The following is a 22,471-nucleotide window of genomic DNA, read 5'->3' on the forward strand; positions in this document are numbered from 1 at the left end:
AGATTATATCAGGTCACCAGTTACCTGGTAACAGTCAAATGTGCATTTAGTTGCTAACCCTGTTATCTCATTTCATTGTTCTACCACCCGGCACCTTAGGCCATGGCTTGTTTGGTGACACAATTAACATCTAATTTATTGGTCAACTTCATGGCAACATATTGTTTACACGGAACACAAGTTACGTCTGCCCAGCACTGTTGCCACGGCACGCGCACTCTATGGTTCTGGATATCACAAAAGGCCAACCGGCTAACCCTTGTCGAGGAACTAGGAATCCAGTGGTAGGAGTGGTACTTGATAGAAGTGTAAACCACTCCACAACTGGCACCAATGGTCTGATTGCTGATGCTTTGAACTTAAATTATCAAGAGGAACCTTTGAAATACTTGACTTTGCTTTTCTCTCCTGGAGTGGATGAATATTTCAACTTACAGCTCTGTTTTGGACAGTTGACGACATTTCTCTTGGGAAGGACACCACAGTTCAGGTTAGTCACAAGTTATAAAACATTCTATTTACACCCTGCCTTTGCAGCCTGTGCAGCAATGAACAAAACTGAAGCAAATAGTTGTTTGATTTGAAGCCATCACATCCTGTTTGTAGAGCTGTGTAATTGGCTATTTTCTCAACACAATGCCCATGTATTCAATTCTGTGCAGCCATACTTATGATGCAGCACAACCTTACTCTCCAGCTAATAAAAAAAGTCCTTTTTTCTATAGCTTCCAATAAAGCTTGATTTAGTGTACAGCCAGCAAATACTGCAGCAAATTTCCGATCAGTGTACCACAGTCTATTTTAAAGGGATTAACCGTAACATTTGAAAGGGTTGTTAGTTACAGGAATGGAAGAGATCCAGGAGGACCTGAAGGTACCAGAGTGGTTCCAGCAGTACAGGCATGCCCACCAGCGCCAGCTCAGTTACAAGGGGAAAGCCCAGCAACTTAGGAGGTCCTTACTTCAACAGGTGGGTGGGAACATGGGACTAGAACACAGTTTACACCAAGAATAGAACCATGAGAAATCATGGTTGAATGCTCAGCTTAGACATTCAGAAGAGTTGGTACTGCCAACCTGTGCACAAGCTGCGGATACTTCTTTGAATCAATACTTTCATGTCTTTATCTTATAACTGTCTCTTTCATTTGCAGAATCAGCAGTCGCTGTCTTACGCCCTGGATCGAGTCAGGCAAGTAGAATTCAGTGGCAAGCATGCTGTTAAACCTGACCAAGACTTCCAGCTTGGTACAAATGGGCCAGCTGCCTTCCCCACACGTTCTGTTTCAAATCGATTTCATTTCAAACAGAAGCTGCCGAGACGACTTGAACCTATCAGGGATTCCAACAGAACTGCAGAAGTAAAGCTTAAGAATCAACAGAATGGGCAAAAGACTAGGGAAGAAACTTCAATGACTCATCAAGTAATAGATGCTTACAGAAAGATATTACTGCCTTCTTGCAGCATCCCTCCTTCACATGGACAATTCCTACCACAGAGAGCAGCTGGAAAGTCAACTGTAAGTCAATGTACAGACAAGCACACCATCATGTTTGTACATGGGAACCAAATGATCTGGAATACTGTCAAACAACCTGAGCAAACAATACCCTCTGTTACAGAGTGACAAATAGATTATCGTGACCTTTTTCCACATGGAACACGATCAATGCTGCAGTCAAATGTATTGAAAAACATCTATTCTTTTGAATCATAAATGTCATGCTGCAGAAGTGATGACTGTAAAACATGGCAAGTACGCTTGTATCTTTTTAATGAACATTTTTAATTTGTTTCCACAGATACAGTCCAAATGGACTACTACACAGCTCTCATGTACTGTATACATAGAAAACTTTCAGCATAATCTAAAATATCCAAAGCATCAGAACAATATTACTAAAATTCATATGGTGAGCTATCTCTTATTTACATCTGATTATACAGACACATGTCGAGTAGTGAAAGCTGACATCCCATTCCTAACATTGCAATCAGGTTCCACCTAAGGAACTTACCTACAGCAAAGTACTCTAATGGAAATCATTCATATGACATTTACCATTACCAACTTAAACCTCAGATAAGTTAAAAAGCACAGAATGCTTTTCCCATACTTATACGCCATCTTTATTGTATTATCATTGCTTTTTGTATTGTACTCTTTTGTTGAGTCTAAAACCAAACTATAGCCTGGTAGCCAGCTGTATCATATCTTCCGAGTCTCTTCTGTCTCTCCACATTTGCAGAGAGGACAGAAGAGACTCAGTAGCAATAATACTGCTAGATACCAGGCTAGCGTAACTAGTTAGTTTGTACAGGAATCCTCTGGACATTCCTGGTACATGTTCATAAATACACATAGACGTGAGTGGAGGCAAATAGTCACTTCTGAAGGAAAGAATAATAAGGAATGTTATGACTGAATATCAGCATGTGGTCGACATTATTTTGGTGTCTGACCTGTATTCTTTTTTTATTCATAAGGATTTGCAATAAAAAGAGCTCTGATGTTTACACATCGCAACATTTCTTTCTACAATATATGCACAGGTAAACATGTCCTGAGGTAGATTCAATCCACATAAAACCCTCTCACTTTTACATAGCGCACACAACACAAACGAAAATATAACTTTCACATCAAAGACCGAAAATATCTAGATTAATCTACATTTTTGTATTCATCACAATTAATGTCCTTTCAATAACTTTAAACCTGCAGTCACTTTTTACTTCAATCTACATGTATTCCTGAAGAGCACATCATCACATTAACCTACATGTAGTAAACTTATTTTAGCCTCAACACAAACATGAAAGATAACGATCACTTCACCAATGGCAACATGATTTCTGTATCTCTGTACAAGACCTGGCTCTTTTAAAACTATGTATCATAGTTCATATCAAAATTTATACATTTTATTGTATTCATACATTGCAGTAGCTGCCCAAAGTATATTCACAAAACAAAACTTGACATGACATAGGAGGGAGAAACAAGTTTACTTCTAATTCACAAAACAGTCTATGACTCTACATAAAACATAATACATGTACAGTATTACATGTACAGTATTTTTATTACAAAGCAGTGTAACGCCACATGACATGTACATCATACTTCACACTGATTATCTTGTCATCCCAAAACAAAGTTGAGTCAAACCTATGGCACAGCACTGATACATGTACTATGGTGTAGCTGAGTTCGTTATACACAGCTAACCCTACTCATGTTTGACTACATGTACATGCTAGGAAATCCTGGTTTCAATATACTTACATGTACTTCAATTATTATTCTGCACTGCAGAAAATGGACTTACATGTAGAAGATGGTGCCTTGTATATATATAACTTACATTCCTTCCATCACAGACATTATATAATAACATGTTGGAAATCCAGCCCCTCCCCCCAGAAAATTCTTTGGCCATCCCATGTACATCCTGTATCTGCAAATCTTGATGACCAACACAATGTGGGCATTCATGGCTTTGTACAGTTTAGGGTCCACCAGTCAATTGCCTACAACAACCATGCCAAATATCAATGAGATGCAATGAATATTGACCAAAGAAATCATCTTTGCCACAGCAGTATAATCTAAGAAGGGAGAGATCTTCCCCCTCTGGCAAAGCTCACTCTTTTGACAAATTTAAGTCAATACACATGAATGAGTTGCTCCAGCCTGACAAAGTCTTGCTGACACTTGCCCAGTTCAGGTCATAACACATCCGTCTGTCCTGACATGCAAGGGAAGGATGGCAGCTTCCACTGTCTCTCCCCACCATGCACCCTGAGGGCCAGCCATGCTTGGCGGTTGGGCAGGCGGTACAAATCCTCCTCACTGCCGCCCATGGCCACATCGCTGTCGCTGCCATTGGCGATAGGACTGTCGCTGCTGAAGCTACCGCGGTTGGACCCGGGGCCTGTACTGTGGCTGTACTCAGACACTGCAGCAATATACACATATGTATCATTATATTGCAGAAGTAACAGTGGGGTTTCCAGTGCCACCAACTGACCAGTCTAACTGGTTGATGCATTGGGTTCCTAAGCTCGCAGGCCTAGGTTCGAATCCCAGGAGCCAGGTGACTGTATTACTTGCCTCGTGTTTCACAGACATACTAGTACAAGTGTAAGTATTAACTATAGATAATCCAGATGTGATAATCTTGTAAAAATTTGGCTGGTTTCTAGAAAAAAGGTAAATGAAATCCTGTATTTTTCACACAAAGTACATGTATTATCGGTAGCAGTAATGGGTAGGAAGAGGGCCTAGCGAAGACTCATTGGAAGAAAAGAAAGAGGGATTGGATAAGGAAAGTTTTGTTCCAATCTTCTACTGTGTTTTGCATCAAATAGTTGTAAAAACTTCCATCCACTCACTGTTTGACTCCAGAGTGTGGCTGAGTTTCAGGCCACCATCACTCCCTGTCTCGCTCTTCCCTTTCCTGCCAAACGGCTGTTTCTTCAGCAGTGTGACCACCCCCTCCACATGTTTGAAGGCATCCAGGGAGAGGATGCTCTGCTGGGCATCTGCAGACAGGCTGCTGAATTCTGAGGAGATGAAGTTTCTCACACAGCCGAAGTCCAGCTGTAGCTGATGCGCACCATGGTAACTGTGACAACAAAGTACATTTACCTATATGTGTGGAGTGTGTTTGTTGAGTAGTTAGTTGCCTTATTGTTGTTAATTTTAACTACGTATAGATAATGAATTTGTTATCAATTTTTCTGTATAACTATAAGTATTTTTCTGTAAAAATGTATAAGTAAATATTACAAGCCATCACAGTGAACAATGTTTAAGGACTATAATACAGAAATACTTGAAATGAATTCCAATGTAAGTTCTTTAGCCTGTTAAATACAGTACACACCTGAACTTGATCCTCTCCTTCAGTATGTGGCTCAACCAGGACTCCAACATGGCACTGACAGCAACTGAAACAGCCGAGATCTGGGCTGTTGTCTTCAGCTTGCTCACCCCCTCTGTGACAGGGAAAAGCACAGTCTCCACTGCCTGCTCAGCATAAGTATTGGGTTCCTCTGGAAGATCTACAATTCAACACAGGAGAAAATAACAACCATAAACAACAGAGCAATGACTACAGGCAAAACATACATCAGAGTATCTTCCCACTATGATTCTATCTGACAGGTCAATGAAACTTCAATGATACTTTGATGGTGTTACATCCGCAGGTTGTGACATTACCACAGCAGGCAACATCATCTGTAACTAAGACACATTCAATAATCTACAACCCTATTCATAGACAAACTACAAACTTCAATTGGGATCACACTCCCATTCTATACATACATTTATACACATGTATAACCAACCAAGCAGAAAGATATGGAGATCCCCCTGAGGTCCCAATGGAGGGAAGGAACACAGGGGCAGGTTATACTGCCAAAATGACGTACTAATTCTGTTTTCACTTTTTGTCACATCCTTGCTCATATTTTAGACATCATCATCACCATCTGTTCAATCCTCATTGACATTTTACTATCATCATCACTGAATAACTCCTTGTATTTCAAGATTTCTGTTGTAACTTTTGGCATCTACCACAGCCCATCTGTCTAATGTACAACATATCCTCCAGGCAGTTTTAGAGGTGAATGTGAGTGTGAAGGAGAATGCTATTCCTAGTAGACAGAATCCCCCGTCCTGATCCATTAACAGCCTGCCAGCCCAACCTGTGGTTACTCTGGCAGGAAGCTTTCACACATGAGTGCACCATTCCATGGATCACACAAGGCAAGGACATGCCAAGGTTGCTGTAGTGGCCACTTAATGAGTTATTTTAAGGCCTCACTTTACACGCATACAGACGTCTTTGGTAAGACGATTTGGGAAATGGCCACATAAATCTTTAAGGAGATTTCCTGAGGTATCAAGGTGTGGAAAACATTTCATACATCAAGACATGGCAGCCCCACTGGCATCAATGGGTAAAAGACCAAAAAACGAATTCAAATTGAATTTCTTGCCCCAGTTTTTTTACATTGGCACACACATGGATCTTTTCACAATTGACTTCAGGAAAAAAACATAAGAAATATAAGTACAGTCAACTCAGCCCATTGATCACCCCAGTCAATTAAACACCACTTGTACATACTAACATAGCTTGGATGTGCTGCTTGTGCAAGCTTTGACTGAACTTTATTTTGAAATACGTGTACAGAATGCAGAACATTTCACCATGAATTTGTACATTGAAATATATGCTTCAAGCTTATGTATAGCTAGCGACCACACATGGCCTGGGACACAGGCCAATGTGACCTGGCCCTCCAGCACATGAAGATTCACTAAATACATTGTGCCAACCTTCATTGTAGCAAAGAAAAAAGTTAAAATTAGAGTCAGGAGGTTGCTGTTTGAAAGGTGAGTGTTTTTGTTATATTTTGTGTGAATTTGGTGGTTGGGTCGAGTTGATCAGGGTGTTGGGCCGAGTTGACCAAGGCAATAGGCCAAGTTGACCAGGATGTTGGTCCAAGTTGTCCAGATACTGAAACTTTGTTAACCTTCAGCAATTGTCAACATATCCAAATTTGCAAATATGGGCATCTTTTTTGCCATCCTTGGGGATGCAGTGGATGCCATCCATAAAATTTACTTGCTGTGGCCTTACAAGAAAATTATCTTCTTCATGTACATTCCCTGCTGCTGAGATAGAAGTAGACCTGATCTAACTGCCATTTGTTCCAACAGGCCAAATGTTGGAAAAGATCTGAATTCCAGTCCAATAATCTATACAATACACACATGATAATAATGTGTACAAAAGTGTACAACAGGAAATTACCCAGACTGCTCTTCTTCCTCCAGACCTTGCCTGTTGGCATACATTCCTGCCAGAAGTTAGTGGTCATCTTGGTGCAGTCTTGTGAGAAGGCTTGACTTGCTGCACTGGACAGGCACTGTGGGGGTACAAACAAGCTTTTAATACATGCTTCATACATGGGTCGATATACAATCTGTAGTCACGTTGTTTAACAAGAGTGACCTTATTTCAATAGTTCAAAGACAAGAATGAAGAAAGACAACAAAAAAATACTTGGTATAGACTGTGGCCATGCTATGGTACTTACATGTAGACCAGCACTGATGTGGTTGAGCTGCTGCACCATGTGGTTGAGCCTCAATTTGAGCTGGTAGTTTGCACCTCCTGATTCTGCCAGGATGTACAACTGTCTGCTCTGCTTCAGGGACATCACTGCTGTGTCAGTCAACACCTGGGCAGGGTCACAGGATAATGTACATCACAAATGGCATGCACACATGAGTAACCATATAATTGCATGATTTAATTGATTTTTATATAACTCTATGTCAGCTGTCATCAGAACTATCATTTTCTGTCAGATGGTGACATAATTAAGCCACAATGTGGTACCCTGTGCAGTCTTAAGAACCCCATTTCAAACAGACAGCTACAGTTTCACCCTTCCTTACGACTGTGAGGTCTCATCATTCAGCTCTGGGATGGACAAACAACATCAATACCCCTGCTGGAAGTACGAAAATTATTGCTTAAGAGGTGTAGCAGGAATGCTGCCCTACCTTGAGATCTCTCTGTGACAGCAGTAAGAACTTGTCCAGTGTCCATGACGACAGGTACAGGTTAGTCCTGGTGCTGAGCCAGTGTGAGGCAGACTGCAGCGTCGCCACCAGCCGGGCCAGAGTGGGCGGGATGGACAGCAACAGCTGGGTCTGGTAGTTTGCCAGGGGAGGGATGACACCATTTTGTCCTGAAATAGTAAAGTGTTGGTAGAAAAATGTACACAGTTTGTTTTTTCTAGATAAGAACACATACAGATGTATGCATTGTGCTTTCTACCATGTTAACACCTGACCTCTGGACAGAGTGGTTAAGACGAATAGAGCTATGCAACACAGTTTATTGACTTATTGATTGATTGGTTAGTTGCTGGCTGATTGGTTGGTTGGTTGGGTGGTTGGTTAATTAGTTGACCTTAGTTCAAAGGAAAATCTCTTACCTGAGGGATAGCCCTTCTGGAGGCTGTTCTCCACTGATTGCAGGACACTCAGAAGGGGGTAGCACACTTCCCGGCACAGCTGTACTGTCTGTGTGCCAAAGTCCCCAGGACCGATGGGTACAGGCACACACTTGTCTTTGGCAGATGTAGACAGCGCAGCACAAAATGCTGGAGGTATTCAAACAGTGGGCATTATGAATATCTAACATATAGGCCTAATCATAAGTACCATAAGAGCAACTCTACTTCACTGATATTGGAGAAAAAATTGAATAGTTGATACATCTTCAACCAGCCATCTTCTGCAAAGCACTATATAGTACCCAAGTTTAGGAGTAAAATCACAAAGACAATAGGTTTCAAATGAATGTTCTTTGAAGTTTCATACAATACTACCAATGGTTTAAGATGAAAAATCAACATTATGCCAACCAAGCTGTTGGAGAAATTCAAAGTGCAGAAAAGCAATGTGACCATTTTCAGGAATACCTGAAAATACTACAACCTTCTGGCTTGGATCTAATAAAGAGGCATGAAATTTAGCATTTTCAAATCAAACCCTGCCAGAGCATGTATGCAGCTTACCAGTATCCCAGTCCTGTATGGCAGCTGTGTGGTGTAAGCTATGTAGTACAGGCTGCAGTGCTGCTACTGCTGCTGTGGGGAGCATGTCTGTGCAAACAAAACATACAACTTAATTTTGGTGAAAAGATCACCCTGATTTTCAAATGAAAACAAAATGAAACTGATGTTAGACTTGAAATAACATTCATAACACAAACGACTGCATAGTACCATACTTGTTATACTATGTACTTCCTAGATTCCCTGAATATTTAAGTTCTTCTATCACTCTCATTATACTTTTAAGCAACTACTACTACCATAGCATTTTCCTCTTCACATTAATTTCACTGCTTACAATTTTAGTGTTATATTGAATCATGAATTGACAAAAATTCTTCTCAAGTTCTGAACTTCTGACGTTGATCAACTTGATGTTCTTAAGTTGCTTTAAAATCTGATAATCATGGATCGCAATGAGTCATCCTCATACTCTGTAAGGCTTTCAAAGTGTGCATGTTATCAGTTCATCTGATTATACTCAACCCTTGGGATCATAATATTACATTACATGTTGTCATGACATGACAAGCATACATTACAATTACATTAGGACTGGCCAATATAGTCTGTGGGAGCATCCTGTTATAAAAAAAAGTAGATAAACCTAATACACAAGTGAGTTTTCCATAACAAGCCAGCAAAAGACAGGTTTGATAATAGTTTCAACAAGTTTGATTGGCTTTTTCCTACTTAAGTTGGCTCCCCAGACGAAGTGCTGCACATCAATGATCACCTCATCTCCCACACCTGACACTAGTCATTTGTCTTATCAAGCAAGATGACACCAGATAATGAGAACTTGTCTGAAAACACCTGTGCCACTGGTACATGTAGACAGGGTTATAAACTGAAGGTAATCAACTGTTCCCATTCAACTCATAAATCCTTGGTGACTTGCCTTTTCTTTCATTCACATTCAATGAATCTTTTCAGTAACATGTTGCAAATTAAGTCAAGATAAAACAGCCACTCTATAACCGTGTGAAATTCACGTAATTCCCCTTACTGATGGGATGACTTGCGTAAAAAAAAAGATGTTGAAACAATCATTCATATACACGCACATGGTCATTTGATTGCCTATTCTGTACGGCCATTTAATTGGCCATTTAGTATGGCTTTGTGATTACAAAACTAGTCAAGGGGCAGTTGATTGGCTATTCAGCACCAAGGACAGTACTCCAGTGTTTTTCAAAATATTCTGTATAAAATCACAATGGAAAAAAGTGAAGTAAGTAAGTCACTAGAATGTAATGTATTTATGTGATCTTCTTATAGTGCAGAAAGACATAAAAACATGCAATGCAGAATTGAATTGAATTGATTGAATGGAGAAAATAAATAATGGCTGGGCTGACCTTTGGAAGACACCTGTGTAACCACGTGCAGCAGTAACATGGCTACTGTAGGGTTGTACAGGACAATGGGCCCCATTCCTGCAGGGTTCCCTCTCCACACTGGCTCCGACACCATCTCTGCCAGGTTGGCACCAAAGCTCTGCCACACCATCTGTAAGTACTTCCCACGCAGGTGAACTCGTAGGCTGGAGTCCACACTGTCTCCCCAGTGCACACTCTTCCGTCTGCGCTGGCCGTTGGTAGAAGAGCTTGCATCTGTGTCCTCCCCGGACCAAGTCTCATTTAGTTTGTCCATTGATTTGCCATTGTGAAGGTTTTGTTGAGGAGTGGGAAACTTGTACTCACCAAACGTTAGAGTTCTGGCTTTCATGTTCCCTTCCGTTGCAACTGCCTTACCATCCGGAGCTGCTGGTTTCTTGGGAGTACGTCGTAAGAAGTTTGTGGACTTTGACACGACTTCTAAGAATGCGGAAATGAGGTATTCTTCCTCCTTTGTGAATTCAATCAAAGGAGGATCTTCTTTGGAAAGATCAGGAGCTTTCAGGTCACCGACCTTTAACATCATGCTTGTGGTACTACTCATTTGGCTTGCAGTGTCGCTATGGTAGTCCGAAGTATTGCTACTTTGACGACCATTTTGATCGTTGGGATAACCTTGCCAGTCAAATTTTGGCAAGTTAGGAGTTCTTACAAGGGACTGGAATTCAGGGTTCCCAGCGAAAAAGTCATGCACAATCTTTGCTGCCTTTTTAGAGTGTTCATGACTGAGGATGAGGAGGATTCTCTGCAGTGGAATTGGTTTTACACTTGTGTAACTATTGCACATATAATTAGACCTTGACACATGCAGGAGTGAGGAGTTGTCAGATTGGGAGGATGCACTGTATCTTGGTCTATGCCTGGAATGTTGGACCTGAGATACAAGGGAGTTGTAAACCTCAATCCCACGGGCCATACTCCACAAGCCTTTCTTGGACACTTCTCCCATCTCACAGTGTGCAAAGACGTGCAGACCCGTCATGATGAGTCTCTGTACCCAGTACAGGGCTTCATCACGTACTTGCAACAACATTTCCCGTACAGGAGACAGCTCTTCCTGCAGTCGCAGTACACAGTCCCGCAGCCATTTATCTGTGTACATCCTTCTCTGTATGTCGTCCCAGTGTAATACGTGAGACCGCAAGTCGTCACAGATGCTGCCCAGGATTTCCAACCGGGAGCTTGTGCCTTCCACCTCAGTCTTCGCCTGGGAGATCTCCTGCCAAACCTTCAGCTCCTCATTCACCATGAGCTGGATACTCTGCACAAAAGTTGTTGCAGATGATACTCTCAGTCCGCAGTCTTTCAGTAGAAGCAAATGAGCCCTACTTTCCATTAAATGTCTCAGCTCAGAGTACTTCTTTGCAACAGTTGCCCCATTGCGACAATGTATGAATGAAACGCCGTGATCACGTCTTTGCAGGCCAATGTGACCAGAAGAATCTAACAAGCGGAAACAACTTCCCAGAACTTCGGCTGTTTGTTCCACATCTTCTACGGCAAACACCGGCGTCGCCAAAGACCGCTCTGATTCGGATGATCCTGGTCGCATTGCGTCTGCCACGTGTAAGGTATATTTGGGTTGGAGGGAAGCCTGGTTTAGGAGAAGTGGTCCTGAGTCTTCTAAACTTGTGACTGAGATGGGAGGGAGGAACTGAGGGGGGTTGAGTGCGATCCCAGAGGACAGACCCCCTTTCAGGGGTGGGAGCCTGGAGAGCCCCCCTCCTTGTGGCAGACCTTCCTCTCCCATGTCACATCTTTGGTAACTGTCACCTCCTGAAAAGCAAAACAATCATTATGTTACAAGCAAATGGAGATGATATGAAGAACAGCAAATAACCTACAGAAGCTCCAGTTGAACTGCTACCAAAAATGACAGCAAAACAACTTTTTTTAAATACAATGTATGCCCTGTATCCATTACTTACCTAACACAATACATTGGTGTACCTGAATTTCATCTCATGCATTATACAACTTATTTCGGGATGCCATTGATTTCATAATATAAAAAACACACAGTGAAAACCACACCTACTGACATATTTGGAAATACATGACTTGAGCATGGAGGACTACTGACTGAAATGGGTTTATACTTTCTACCAAGCCATATTCCCTATAGAACTGTAATGTAATTGCTTGACAATTAGACCGACCAACCCAGACATCCAGCATAAAGTCGTGATAGACATCAACATCATACATCGTGCACAGCTCCAATGGCAAAGCAACCTTTGAAGGTTTTAATGAATCCCCCTGGACTTGAATTATTACTTATCAAATTCCATCTCAAAAACCTGCTTCACTGGGGAAAACTGCTGACATACTATCAACCCACATCAACACAACTGCACGGCCACAGAAATAAAGGAACTTTGGAACAAGTAGCCTCTTTATAATGCAGCTACATTTATGTAGTTAGGACTAGGAGTTCAGGGACTGTACATTGTGGGTAACATCAAAATTTCTGGTGGACATTTTCAAGTAAAATATCTTTAGAAGAAAATACCTACTACACGTAGAAGACATTTCTGATCGCTGATTGAACTTCAGTATGCAGTATGTATTCAAGACAATGATTACTTTCTTCGTGTCAGAAGCATATTAAACAAGTTGTAATGGAAGATTTCTTTTTGTCCACCAGTTATCAATGTCAGTGAGCCTACCCTTTTTGATACGTGTCACCTTTTTAGGTCAACATCATGTGTGGCCTTACTGTTGAAACAGTACCTGACCTTGTCATGCTTTACTGATAGGACGTACTATTGCACTAAAACAATTATAGCAGTGAGTGTGACAGATCAATGTACAAAACATGTAATTCCTTACCCCAATAATAGTCTACGAACCGTGTCTTGGGTAATCCTTTCAATAAAAAAAAAAAAAAAATTAAAAGCAGATATTTTGCTGTGTTTCTTTTTCTGTCGGGTAGAAATCTACACGTGCAACAGTATTTAGTATGTTGCTCTTGTAAGATCTTCAATATCACATAAGAATAACTTATCATAATGGCCACGGCTATAATCATTTACATAATGTTACAATAAAAAACAATCATCATTCTTACATCTTTTACTGCTACAACTTACGAATGGACCTTACTTAGCAATGCTGGCATCGTGTAAACACTGTGCCATAGATCTTATAATGTATAAACTGACGTGAAAAAAGAAAATCATTAAGAGCTATTCTTAGCTCATACGATGTACGAAACCTTTTACTATAATTGCTCCTCTATTGCTCCATATGTGCTATAAATCATAAAGTTCAGTTCAGGCTTCCTGATCCAAGGTGGCCAGACTTGATGACATTATTGAAGACAGGGAATAGATAGCTTGTAAAACGTCTCTAAACATTACTTACAGAAACTACACAGTTGCACATATGTCAAATCTACATTATACCCATCAAATCTTTGCGCTTTTATTAGAATAGATACAATGTACATACATGTACTAAATACCATAGAGTTAATCATATTTACATGATTCTTAATGTAGCACCAGCAGATTGTACACTACAAGCAGTGAAGATTTCTGGTTGAATGAGTACTCATCCCCAAGTTTGCTGCTAGTAACACCTGGATATGTCAGTGATTTCACTGAATGCTATTCAAAGACATGAAGTCATCACTAGCTACAGAAAGAATGTTAACTGTCCTAGATTGGTGGCTTTAGGTACCACTCTGATCTGTTGGGACTGTCCGACAATCTGCTAATTATGGAATAATGCCTTCTTGTCACGAACAAGGTTTAGGAAACAGGGCACTTACAAACTACATAACTTTCATGTGGTAACAGCAAAAACACATCCAACTGCAAGATATTTCCCATTTATTTTGATTTAGTGAACTAGACACAATCAGTTACCCCTTCTACTAGAAATGATTGCTAGAGAAGTACTGTATATTGAAAATCTTGAAAGGGATAACCGACTACTTCCTTTCCAACTTTAACAAGACAAACATCTTGATTTTTCTTAAGTGCTGAGCATGGTTGTACCTGTAACTCTAGTTGACACATGTGAGACAACAGGTGTGATAAATTGACACCAGTGTACCTGCTATTATTTCTTTATTAACAGGGTGAGCTGTTGACTTAGTGCTGTCAATAGCATTGCCATCACAGCAATAGCAGTGTCAGAGCCAGATACGGGTATATACATAGCCAGTCATGAAGAAAAACACTAGAGTGAAGGAGCTGCCAGGACCAAAAGAAAGACAAACTTTGTGACTGCTAAGGGTTTGTGTAGAGGACATAGGGAGACTGCTACACAAATGATCATACCACCTGTTTGCATTTTGGTTTTCCTCACAAGCAGTATATCTAACACTCACATATCCCATAGCATGCTTGGCTTTCATATTCGTCAAGCTAATTGCAGCATATCACATGTATATTTTATTTACAAGCAATACCCGACACCATGAAATTGAAAACAACGCAAGTTCTATTAAATTTCCAGAAACACATGACTAAACATTCTCTCCAGGATCATCCTGACAGTTTATAAGTTGTTGGGCACCATTGTAGATGATTGAACTGTACTCCCAAACGACAAGAAAATGCTTAACAAAGGAGGCTTCTAGTACAGCACAGATAGCTAAAATTTTTATCAACGTTTCCTTGTTATGCTGAAACCTATTTAATGCCACCAAGATTACTACTTTTTTAAATAAGCAACCATTTGAAACACATACTGGAATAACCTATTTGGGAAATATCATGGTTATCTGTGACTTTGGTAGAAATATATCATTGCTCTAAAGTCTGAACCTTACAACAACATAAATTCAACATGTACATGTAACAGCTGTGAAATCAGAGAGCTAACTAGCTTTGGATATTCCAAATGTTTCAGGGGTAGCAGCCTAGCACCCTTCCAGGTGACAAAAGTAATGAGTAATTGTAGAGATCTGTGTCAGACAGGATCCTGACATTCTCCCAACATTTTTACAAGCTATTTGACATTATCACTTTTGTTACCATGTCAGGTACAGTGCAATTTTCATGTTGATGGCATATACAATGCAGGAAAAATCTATTGTCTACTTTAAAAGGCAATGTGAAAATCAAAGCCATCATATCATACTAGTACGATTTAACTCCATTGCTAGCTCCATATCAAAAGATTTTGCATACATGACTTTTCTTTACAGAAATCCATGTGATATAGACACTGATACCACTTTCATAATGGTTAATCAGCATGGAAATCAGTAATTCAATATCTGGAAACATATATAGATACACTGGAGTGAAATTGAGCTATCTAAAACCAAGGATATAGTTTGCCGGCCCATGGAGATTTCACTACTTAAATACATTATGATTTTCCTACTTTACCTTAAAACACAACATATGCTCTGAGTCTGACATTACTTAAGCTACACAATCTTAAGACTCCAGTAATACAACAGAGAAACATGGATCTACAGAAGATGTACAGGTTTGACCTCAAAGTATCAAAAATGCAAAACTGTGTGTACAGAACGATCATCATATTAAGCAATATCTGCACACGGGTCACCGCAGCCCATTAATTTTTGAGACAACAATTCAAAGACAAACAACCCCGAGATAAGATCTAGACTTTACGATACCATGCTCCTACCATTGCTCTTGTTTTCAGTTCATCCGGGATCCCTGCACCTGTCTTTCCTTGCAGTTCATGAAATTCTCCAGTAAATCTGAATCCAATTTGTACAGCGGTTTGTACCAAACAGAAGGTGTTGCCAGGCCATCTGTTGTCTCCCACCCACCTACACTATTGACCGATGGGCATGGACCTTTGCTTCAGCAAAGGTTCGTGTGTGTATTTTGCAGTAGTGGACTGTGCCATTTAGTCTCGAAGCAAAGGGGTGAAAAGCTCTTATTGCCCGCATATTCAACAATCAATTTTCTTGCTCCACATTTTCAATACCAACCAGACCATTATGAAGCATTATCCATACTTGACAATAATTAAATGACTGGTCTTAAATAAATGCAATACAGGGATAAACTACATTTAATTGTAAAATCAACTGGAACAAATAAATCCAATATTTCAACTCACAATTTTCTATGCACCACTTGACCTAGTTTTTATCATATTGGTGTTGTTAAGTAAGTTTTAAGATGACCTACCTCATAAATTTTCAATTATGAATGATAAAAGCCTCAACCCAGGTCCTGACAATCCTATCCCTATTATAAACAGAAAGGCCTCTGCTGACTCCTTTAATAATAATGTATAGTCACCGTCATGGAGGGCTGAATTATTTAGTACTACTGTAGTAGACCAAAATATATGGTGATCGTCACATGACACAGGACAAGGAAAATGGGACATGTAGCAAACTGGTGTTTTGTTCCCCTATGGAATACGTCATATGACCACACCTGTAAGGGTTAAGCTCCCATTGACTTTTGTGTTGAGCACAATGGGTGGGAGTAGTGAGTAACTGGATCTGCTCTATGTGGGTGTGTCTACTGTCACAAGCAGTTTTGTACGACCCTAAAGCTGTCTCATACAATACAGAGTTGCATTCAATATAATCACAGTCTATTCATTAATAATTCTGTCATTATAGTTTTTCCATGAAAAAATATATTACGCACCATTTTTCTGGGAATTCTATGTACCATTCATATGTGGGAAAGCACATGTGCACCCATACAAAGCCTGATGCCAAATTGTTATTGAAACTCTGTAAGGAGAAGGCCATGGTCTGGTTGAACACATAGGATACACATACCTCAAGTGCAGGGAGGATATCCTTCTACAAGCACTGAGTAACTGTCATCACATTACATGAAACAGTTACTAGTACTTTGGAGGGCTTGAAGTGACATGGTTGGCAACTCAGACCAAATACCAAGTAACACATGCATTACAACATTGACAGACTGTCTTTGGCAGAAGGTGTACACTAAAAGGCATTTTTGTAATGCACTGCCTGAAGTTATAAGAAAAGTATATAGTTGTCAAAACAATATTAATTCTGATGACCATGAATATTAATCTTAATTACACTTGGATCATTGGTCTCATTTACTGACCATATACCATCTTGTCTTTATTCAATGATGAGGTGAATGCAAATAGACAGTCCACAGTCTTCCTTAAGAAGTCACTGGAGATCATGAAATGGCATGAAAACATCAGAAGACAAAGGAGGCAACAGTCTCCAACAAAGCGTGTGCACTGCCCTGCATCACCAGATCAAGGCAAAGGAAACAGGTACACGTAGGAATCAACTTTCAAGAAGGAATTGTTTTGAAAACAATAAAAGCAAAACATCAAATTAGGTTAAAACAATATTGACAGAAGATCCATAGCAAGAGAAAATAATAAACTTGTCAAATGCAAATGATGCCTGAGATAGAAAATAGAAGGCATCTATCATGAGTGTGATCATATTTCCCTATAATCAAATAAAGGATAGCGAGTGAGTGAGTTTCTATCCTTTGTGTTTCCTATCCTATACAATTCTACCACAGCATTGGTGTCCATCTATAGGGATCAGTTTCAGTCTCTTGTTGGTTCATGTTGTAATATCACTCCAAGATTTTTTTTTTACATTTACATTTTACAAGAAGGAAATTGGTACAATGTACAATGTACAAACATTTGGGCAACTCACAGTATAGGAATGCCAGGAATTTGCATTTACTTGTACCAAATACTGTATACCAAAACTTCAAAAGAAACCTGATCATGATACCCCAAGTGATACAGAGCAGTGCACTAGTAGGTGAGTGCTATACATTGTACCATCACTTATAGGCCTTGGAACTGATAAAATGATATGAGTCACACTTATCAACATAAATTTGGGCTCTGAGTGTGACAAAAAAATCTAAAACAGGTTTTAAGACTCAGCATTATGAATATGATTGCAATGATGTTCACTTGATCAAACTGTGTCAGCACAAATGATATTCCTACATACTGTAGGCATACCATGGCATCACTTAAGATTAATTGTGTTGTGTAACATACAATTTGAGATGAGTTTGTAACACTAGTAACTGTTACACACAGTAAATTATGAACAGATAATACAATAGAGCTAATGATTATAAAACTGCTTAATATATATTTTTGTACATCATGCTATTTTTTTTACAATTACATTTTCAAGAATTTTCAATCTTTAAATTTCAACTAACATAAAAATGATATCAAATACTTTGTGACAGTACCAAAGTTGTTTGCTTTACCTTTACAATCTTGTGAGGCTATGGCTATTGACAGGATTAACTTGTAATCGTATATTCAAAACGGGTAGGCAATTTGTCAAATTTATGCTCTACATGTACATCTGTCTCATGATAAATGCCCTGTAACAGATTTATCCATATCCATTCATACACAAAGGCCACCCATAAAAAAGTCATATGATTTTCGGTGTGGGCATTATTGGTGTCATAGCCTGGTCGTAATGTTTACTTGAATATTGGATTTTTAAATCTAGAAGTAAACACTACAAGTGAACATCACATGATGTTCATGTGTAAAACTACATGTATGTATAACGTTATGATTATGGCACATGCGCAGCTGATACCTCTGCTATGACAGGACGCCCCCTTACTAGACTCTACTGACATCGTTCACAACCCGGTGTATATAAACTGGAGTAAACAGAAGTAATTATTATATCAAATATCAAGGAAAATAGGAATCACCTGAAGGGAAAATTATTTTCTTGACTTTCAGACACCTGTTGTGATATTTTGTAAGCTCTTACTGGCGAAAGGCTCCCCCTACGACATTTTGCAGAACACTCCAACAGACCAACCGCTTTTAAGAACCAGAAAAGGAGGCCAAACACTCACCGATTGAGAAGAAAGTTACCGTAGATCGTCCAGAAGCCTGACAAATTTGGCGGTCAGCACCTTTCCGCCGCCATGTTGTCACAACATGTCCAAATACCGTGGTGCATGGCGGGACACAGTCCTGACCTTTGACCCCGGGAAGGTAAGGCAGGAGTCACGAGGAAATTTGGTCATAATTTTTTGTTTGGTGCGAAACTACAGATTTTAGTACTGTCAGCTGTCGTCTTCCAGGTCAACAGGTCTGTAATAAACTCTGGAGTAGGTTAACATTATAGAATAGGCTTTGTCGCCATTCTAAATTATATTATTTGATTCAGCTGAGCTCATGGTCAAGTCAAGTCAAGTTTTATTGCGCAACGATTGTAGCAGGTACAATGTATGGCAAATAAGCTTAACAATTATAAACTATCTACAACAGTATACTAATCTAACAGTAGTACATACAAATGTACCAGCAAGGAGGTTAAACCGGTAATATGACTAAGGCCAAGGAGGTTTAAAAAAAAACAACATTTTTTAAAACCTCCTTGCTAATGGCCAATAAGGATGTGGTCATGAGAAATTGCCCTCACTATATAATCTCGACAAGTGGTACAATTCTGATGTAAAATAGAGCTTTAGTAACTAAAGATATGCACGACAAAGCTATGTATGCCATATTTGTCTAGCATAAGCCGCCCCCCTCCCCCCCATAATTTGTTCTAAAATGTAGTGTACTGTAACAGTGGGGTTTAAGCGCTGCCAAACTGACCAAACTGTTGTGGTTGGATTTCTAATCTGCCGACCCGGGTTCGATCCCGGGTGTCGGCATGTTTGTTTCTTTCTCATCTTACTCGCCCCTCGTATTTCTACATTGGTTCCCACACCGGCCCTGTGAGTAACAGGCTAGAAATGTGCAACGCAGTGAGTAGCAGGCTAAGATGTGCCACACAGGGATGTCGATCTCGGAGATTTGAGGACGAATCTTGAAAAGAAAAGGAGTAGTGTAACAGTGGGGTTTAAGCGCTGCCAAACTGACCACTCCAATGGCTCTAGAGCTATTGGTGTTGTGGTTTGCACGTTGGATTGTAATCTGCCGACCCGGGTTTGATCCCGGGTGTCGGCATGTTTGTTTCTTTCTGTTCTTACTCGCCCCTCGTAAATGTAATAATAATAATATCGGGTGTATTAGCTGCCAGTAGGTACCCAATGTTTAGTTGAACAGGTAACTGTTATCATATCTGTGATGTCATGACTCTCTGTGCTATTTCCTCCTGACAGAACCAGACATGGCCCTGAAAGGGTGCCACCCCACCACCCTCAGAGTGGTGTCCTTCTTATGCACGTTCCTGACATTCAGCAGTATCCTGCCTGTGTTCCTGGATGTATCAGATGACTCCCTGTATGTGCCAATAGCAACCATCTCTCCTTCAGGTGTACCGGTAAGTCTCTGTCGGACCTTTGGCAGACCCAAAACATCTAACTACTGCAATTGTGAACTCCTAATGCTACTTAATAATATCTTAATCTAGATAGACAATAACTTATTTTAGATATCAGTAAATCAAATTGAATGGTACCTGTGTTGCAGGAAAATACTACAAAAGAGGTGGCAGTATGTTGGAACTGGAACATGGAGCTGGACCAAGATGGCCGCTGCCCCTTCTCCTTCCTGTTTGCTGCAGTAGCGATCAGTGGGACTGTCATTCTGTGTTCGGTACTGTCCAACCTGGCTCGACGATGCTGTGACTGCTACCAAGGTGTATCCCGCCGCCCCTGCCTACGTTACCTGTTCCAGTTTTCTGCTTTTGTTGGCAACCTGATGACATTCCTCCTCCTGGCTGCTTTTGTTGTTCTGATGTTGGTTTTCAGCTTTGCGGATGAAGTCAGTAAACAGCGACTTACAGATAAGATCCTTGCCAAGATGTATCACATATGGTTTGCCCTAGTGTGTCTTGGAACTCTGCTGTCTTTCACAGCCACGGTGCTGAGTGGCGTGGAAAGTGTGCAGCGGCGCTCGTCTGACTGGCTGGAATACTCTAATTCTCAGTTGCTGATGTACCATGCCAGTCTTAACTACGGTGACTTCTAAACATTCCAACTTGTGTGGAAATGAAAAGCAGCTTTAATTTCTAAATTTCCCGTTGGTTTTCAGAAGCCAGTAGAAAATGCCTTAAGATAATAGCTTATCCTTTTTTTTTAACGAGTGTTCAGAGCAAGGTTATTATACCGCTTCAAGGCAATGGACGAAGAAGTAAGAAATAATTCTACAAGAAGAAACAGTAGACATTTGATTTGAAGGCTGATAAGTCTTAGACAAGAGTGTAACAGTTGTCGTTGAGAGAGTTCCATAGTTTGGCTGTCCAGGAAAAGAAACTGTTGCTGTAGAAAGACTTTGAGACCGGCAATTGAATTATATGTTGGTTTATGATATATCAAAGGTTGTTGATGGCTAACTAGGATGAAGTGTATACTGCTCAGAATTTTCTATAAAACCTGTACTCAGATGACTTGAGGAAGGTGTGTACTTCTAGTCTATGAAAGTACACACTGATATGACTATGAAGAATGAACCTTGCAAAGCCTTTCTAATATTGGGTTCTTGCTTTTGTACCACAATGCTGAGTTTCCTTTCAGCATCTTTTTGTTTTGATCTAAGATTATTTTTGTAACCATGACTGTTGCATATGATTTATGTGTTTCTGAGGACGCCCGAGTGCAATGACCACTGATGTATGTGATATGATAATGGTATTTATGTTGTGAGACAAACAGCCTGGCAATGATCACAAGTTTACTTTGGTACATTTTACATGTAGTATGAACTGCAGTTGTAGATATTCTTACAAGTCAATGTACATATTTATTAGCAGTCACAAAATGTTGACTTTATCATATGCATATTGATGAAGAGTTTATGAACTTAATTTAGACAAGTACTTAGTAGGAAGAATATAGCTAGACATATACATGTATGTACTTTCAGACAAGAAAGATGAGAGGGCACAGGACATCTCTTCATGCTCTTGTACACATTAGTTTGAAGGAGTCATGATGTAAGTGATGCAGAAATTTTCCCAAAGTTTTGGTTCTGTATTGACAGAAGCCGATAGGTTCAGCATTAATGCACTGTGAAGTGTTTTGACAACAAAATTGTGCAAGTACAGGCCAATGTGTTTCAGTTTTTGAGCCTACCAGTTATTGAACTGCAATTTAATATTCCTGAATGATGACATGCTGAAGTGACCACTTCTATTTAGGGTCCATTTTGTAATTTCAAATTCAATGTGTAAAATATTTGTCTTCCAACAGAAATCTGTTCCTTTGTTGCATTGGAATTTTCTTGTAAGTTTAATAACCAGTGGTGTTATACTATATGGAAATGGCATTATTCATAAGGACTGTATAGTAAGGCTTTGATGAGTTGAAGTTGAGCCCTCCATACTTACTGATAAGTACACTGTAAGTCCCAATGGGTAATCCATTCCTAGTTCATGCTAGCCCCTAGTAAGCCTTAAGATAGTTGAGCAGCCTTGGATGTACCTTGGTTGAATGAATAAAATAATGACCACACATTTCATCCAGTTTTCTTCTATATTTGACAA

General features: G+C 39.9%; 2 protein-coding genes across 7 annotated transcripts; one reads left to right on the forward strand and one right to left on the reverse strand.

The window, feature by feature from the left end:
- Window positions 1-1,768: 1,768 nt before the first annotated feature.
- On the reverse strand, window positions 1,769-18,996 carry LOC118414290. 3 transcript variants are annotated; one of them, XM_035818233.1, is made up of 11 exons: window positions 18,888-18,996; window positions 10,021-11,835; window positions 8,621-8,707; window positions 8,036-8,203; window positions 7,599-7,786; window positions 7,127-7,270; window positions 6,841-6,955; window positions 4,894-5,071; window positions 4,400-4,632; window positions 3,724-3,963; window positions 1,769-3,535 (listed from the first exon to the last, which is right to left on the reverse strand). In XM_035818233.1, exons 2-10 carry the CDS (start codon window positions 11,807-11,809, stop codon window positions 3,734-3,736), a joined length of 3,132 nt encoding a protein of 1,043 aa, XP_035674126.1. In that variant the 5' UTR covers window positions 11,810-11,835; window positions 18,888-18,996; the 3' UTR covers window positions 1,769-3,535; window positions 3,724-3,733. The 3 variants fall into 3 exon arrangements, with proteins under 3 accessions (XP_035674126.1, XP_035674124.1, XP_035674125.1); XM_035818231.1 differs by having other exon boundaries at window positions 1,769-3,963; XM_035818232.1 differs by lacking the exon at window positions 18,888-18,996 and adding an exon at window positions 15,676-16,104 and having other exon boundaries at window positions 1,769-3,963.
- LOC118414354 lies at window positions 18,875-22,440 on the forward strand. Of its 4 annotated transcripts, none has more exons than XM_035818364.1 (3): window positions 18,875-19,029; window positions 20,148-20,308; window positions 20,458-22,440. In XM_035818364.1, exons 2-3 carry the CDS (start codon window positions 20,156-20,158, stop codon window positions 20,956-20,958), a joined length of 654 nt encoding a protein of 217 aa, XP_035674257.1. In that variant the 5' UTR covers window positions 18,875-19,029; window positions 20,148-20,155; the 3' UTR covers window positions 20,959-22,440. The 4 variants fall into 4 exon arrangements, with proteins under 4 accessions (XP_035674257.1, XP_035674256.1, XP_035674258.1 ...); XM_035818363.1 differs by having other exon boundaries at window positions 18,990-19,126; XM_035818365.1 differs by lacking the exon at window positions 18,875-19,029 and adding an exon at window positions 19,036-19,145.
- Window positions 22,441-22,471: the final 31 nt, after the last annotated feature.

Source organism: Branchiostoma floridae, chromosome 4, assembly GCF_000003815.2.
Source record: "Branchiostoma floridae strain S238N-H82 chromosome 4, Bfl_VNyyK, whole genome shotgun sequence".
NCBI classification, from domain to species: Eukaryota; Metazoa; Chordata; class Leptocardii; order Amphioxiformes; family Branchiostomatidae; genus Branchiostoma; species Branchiostoma floridae.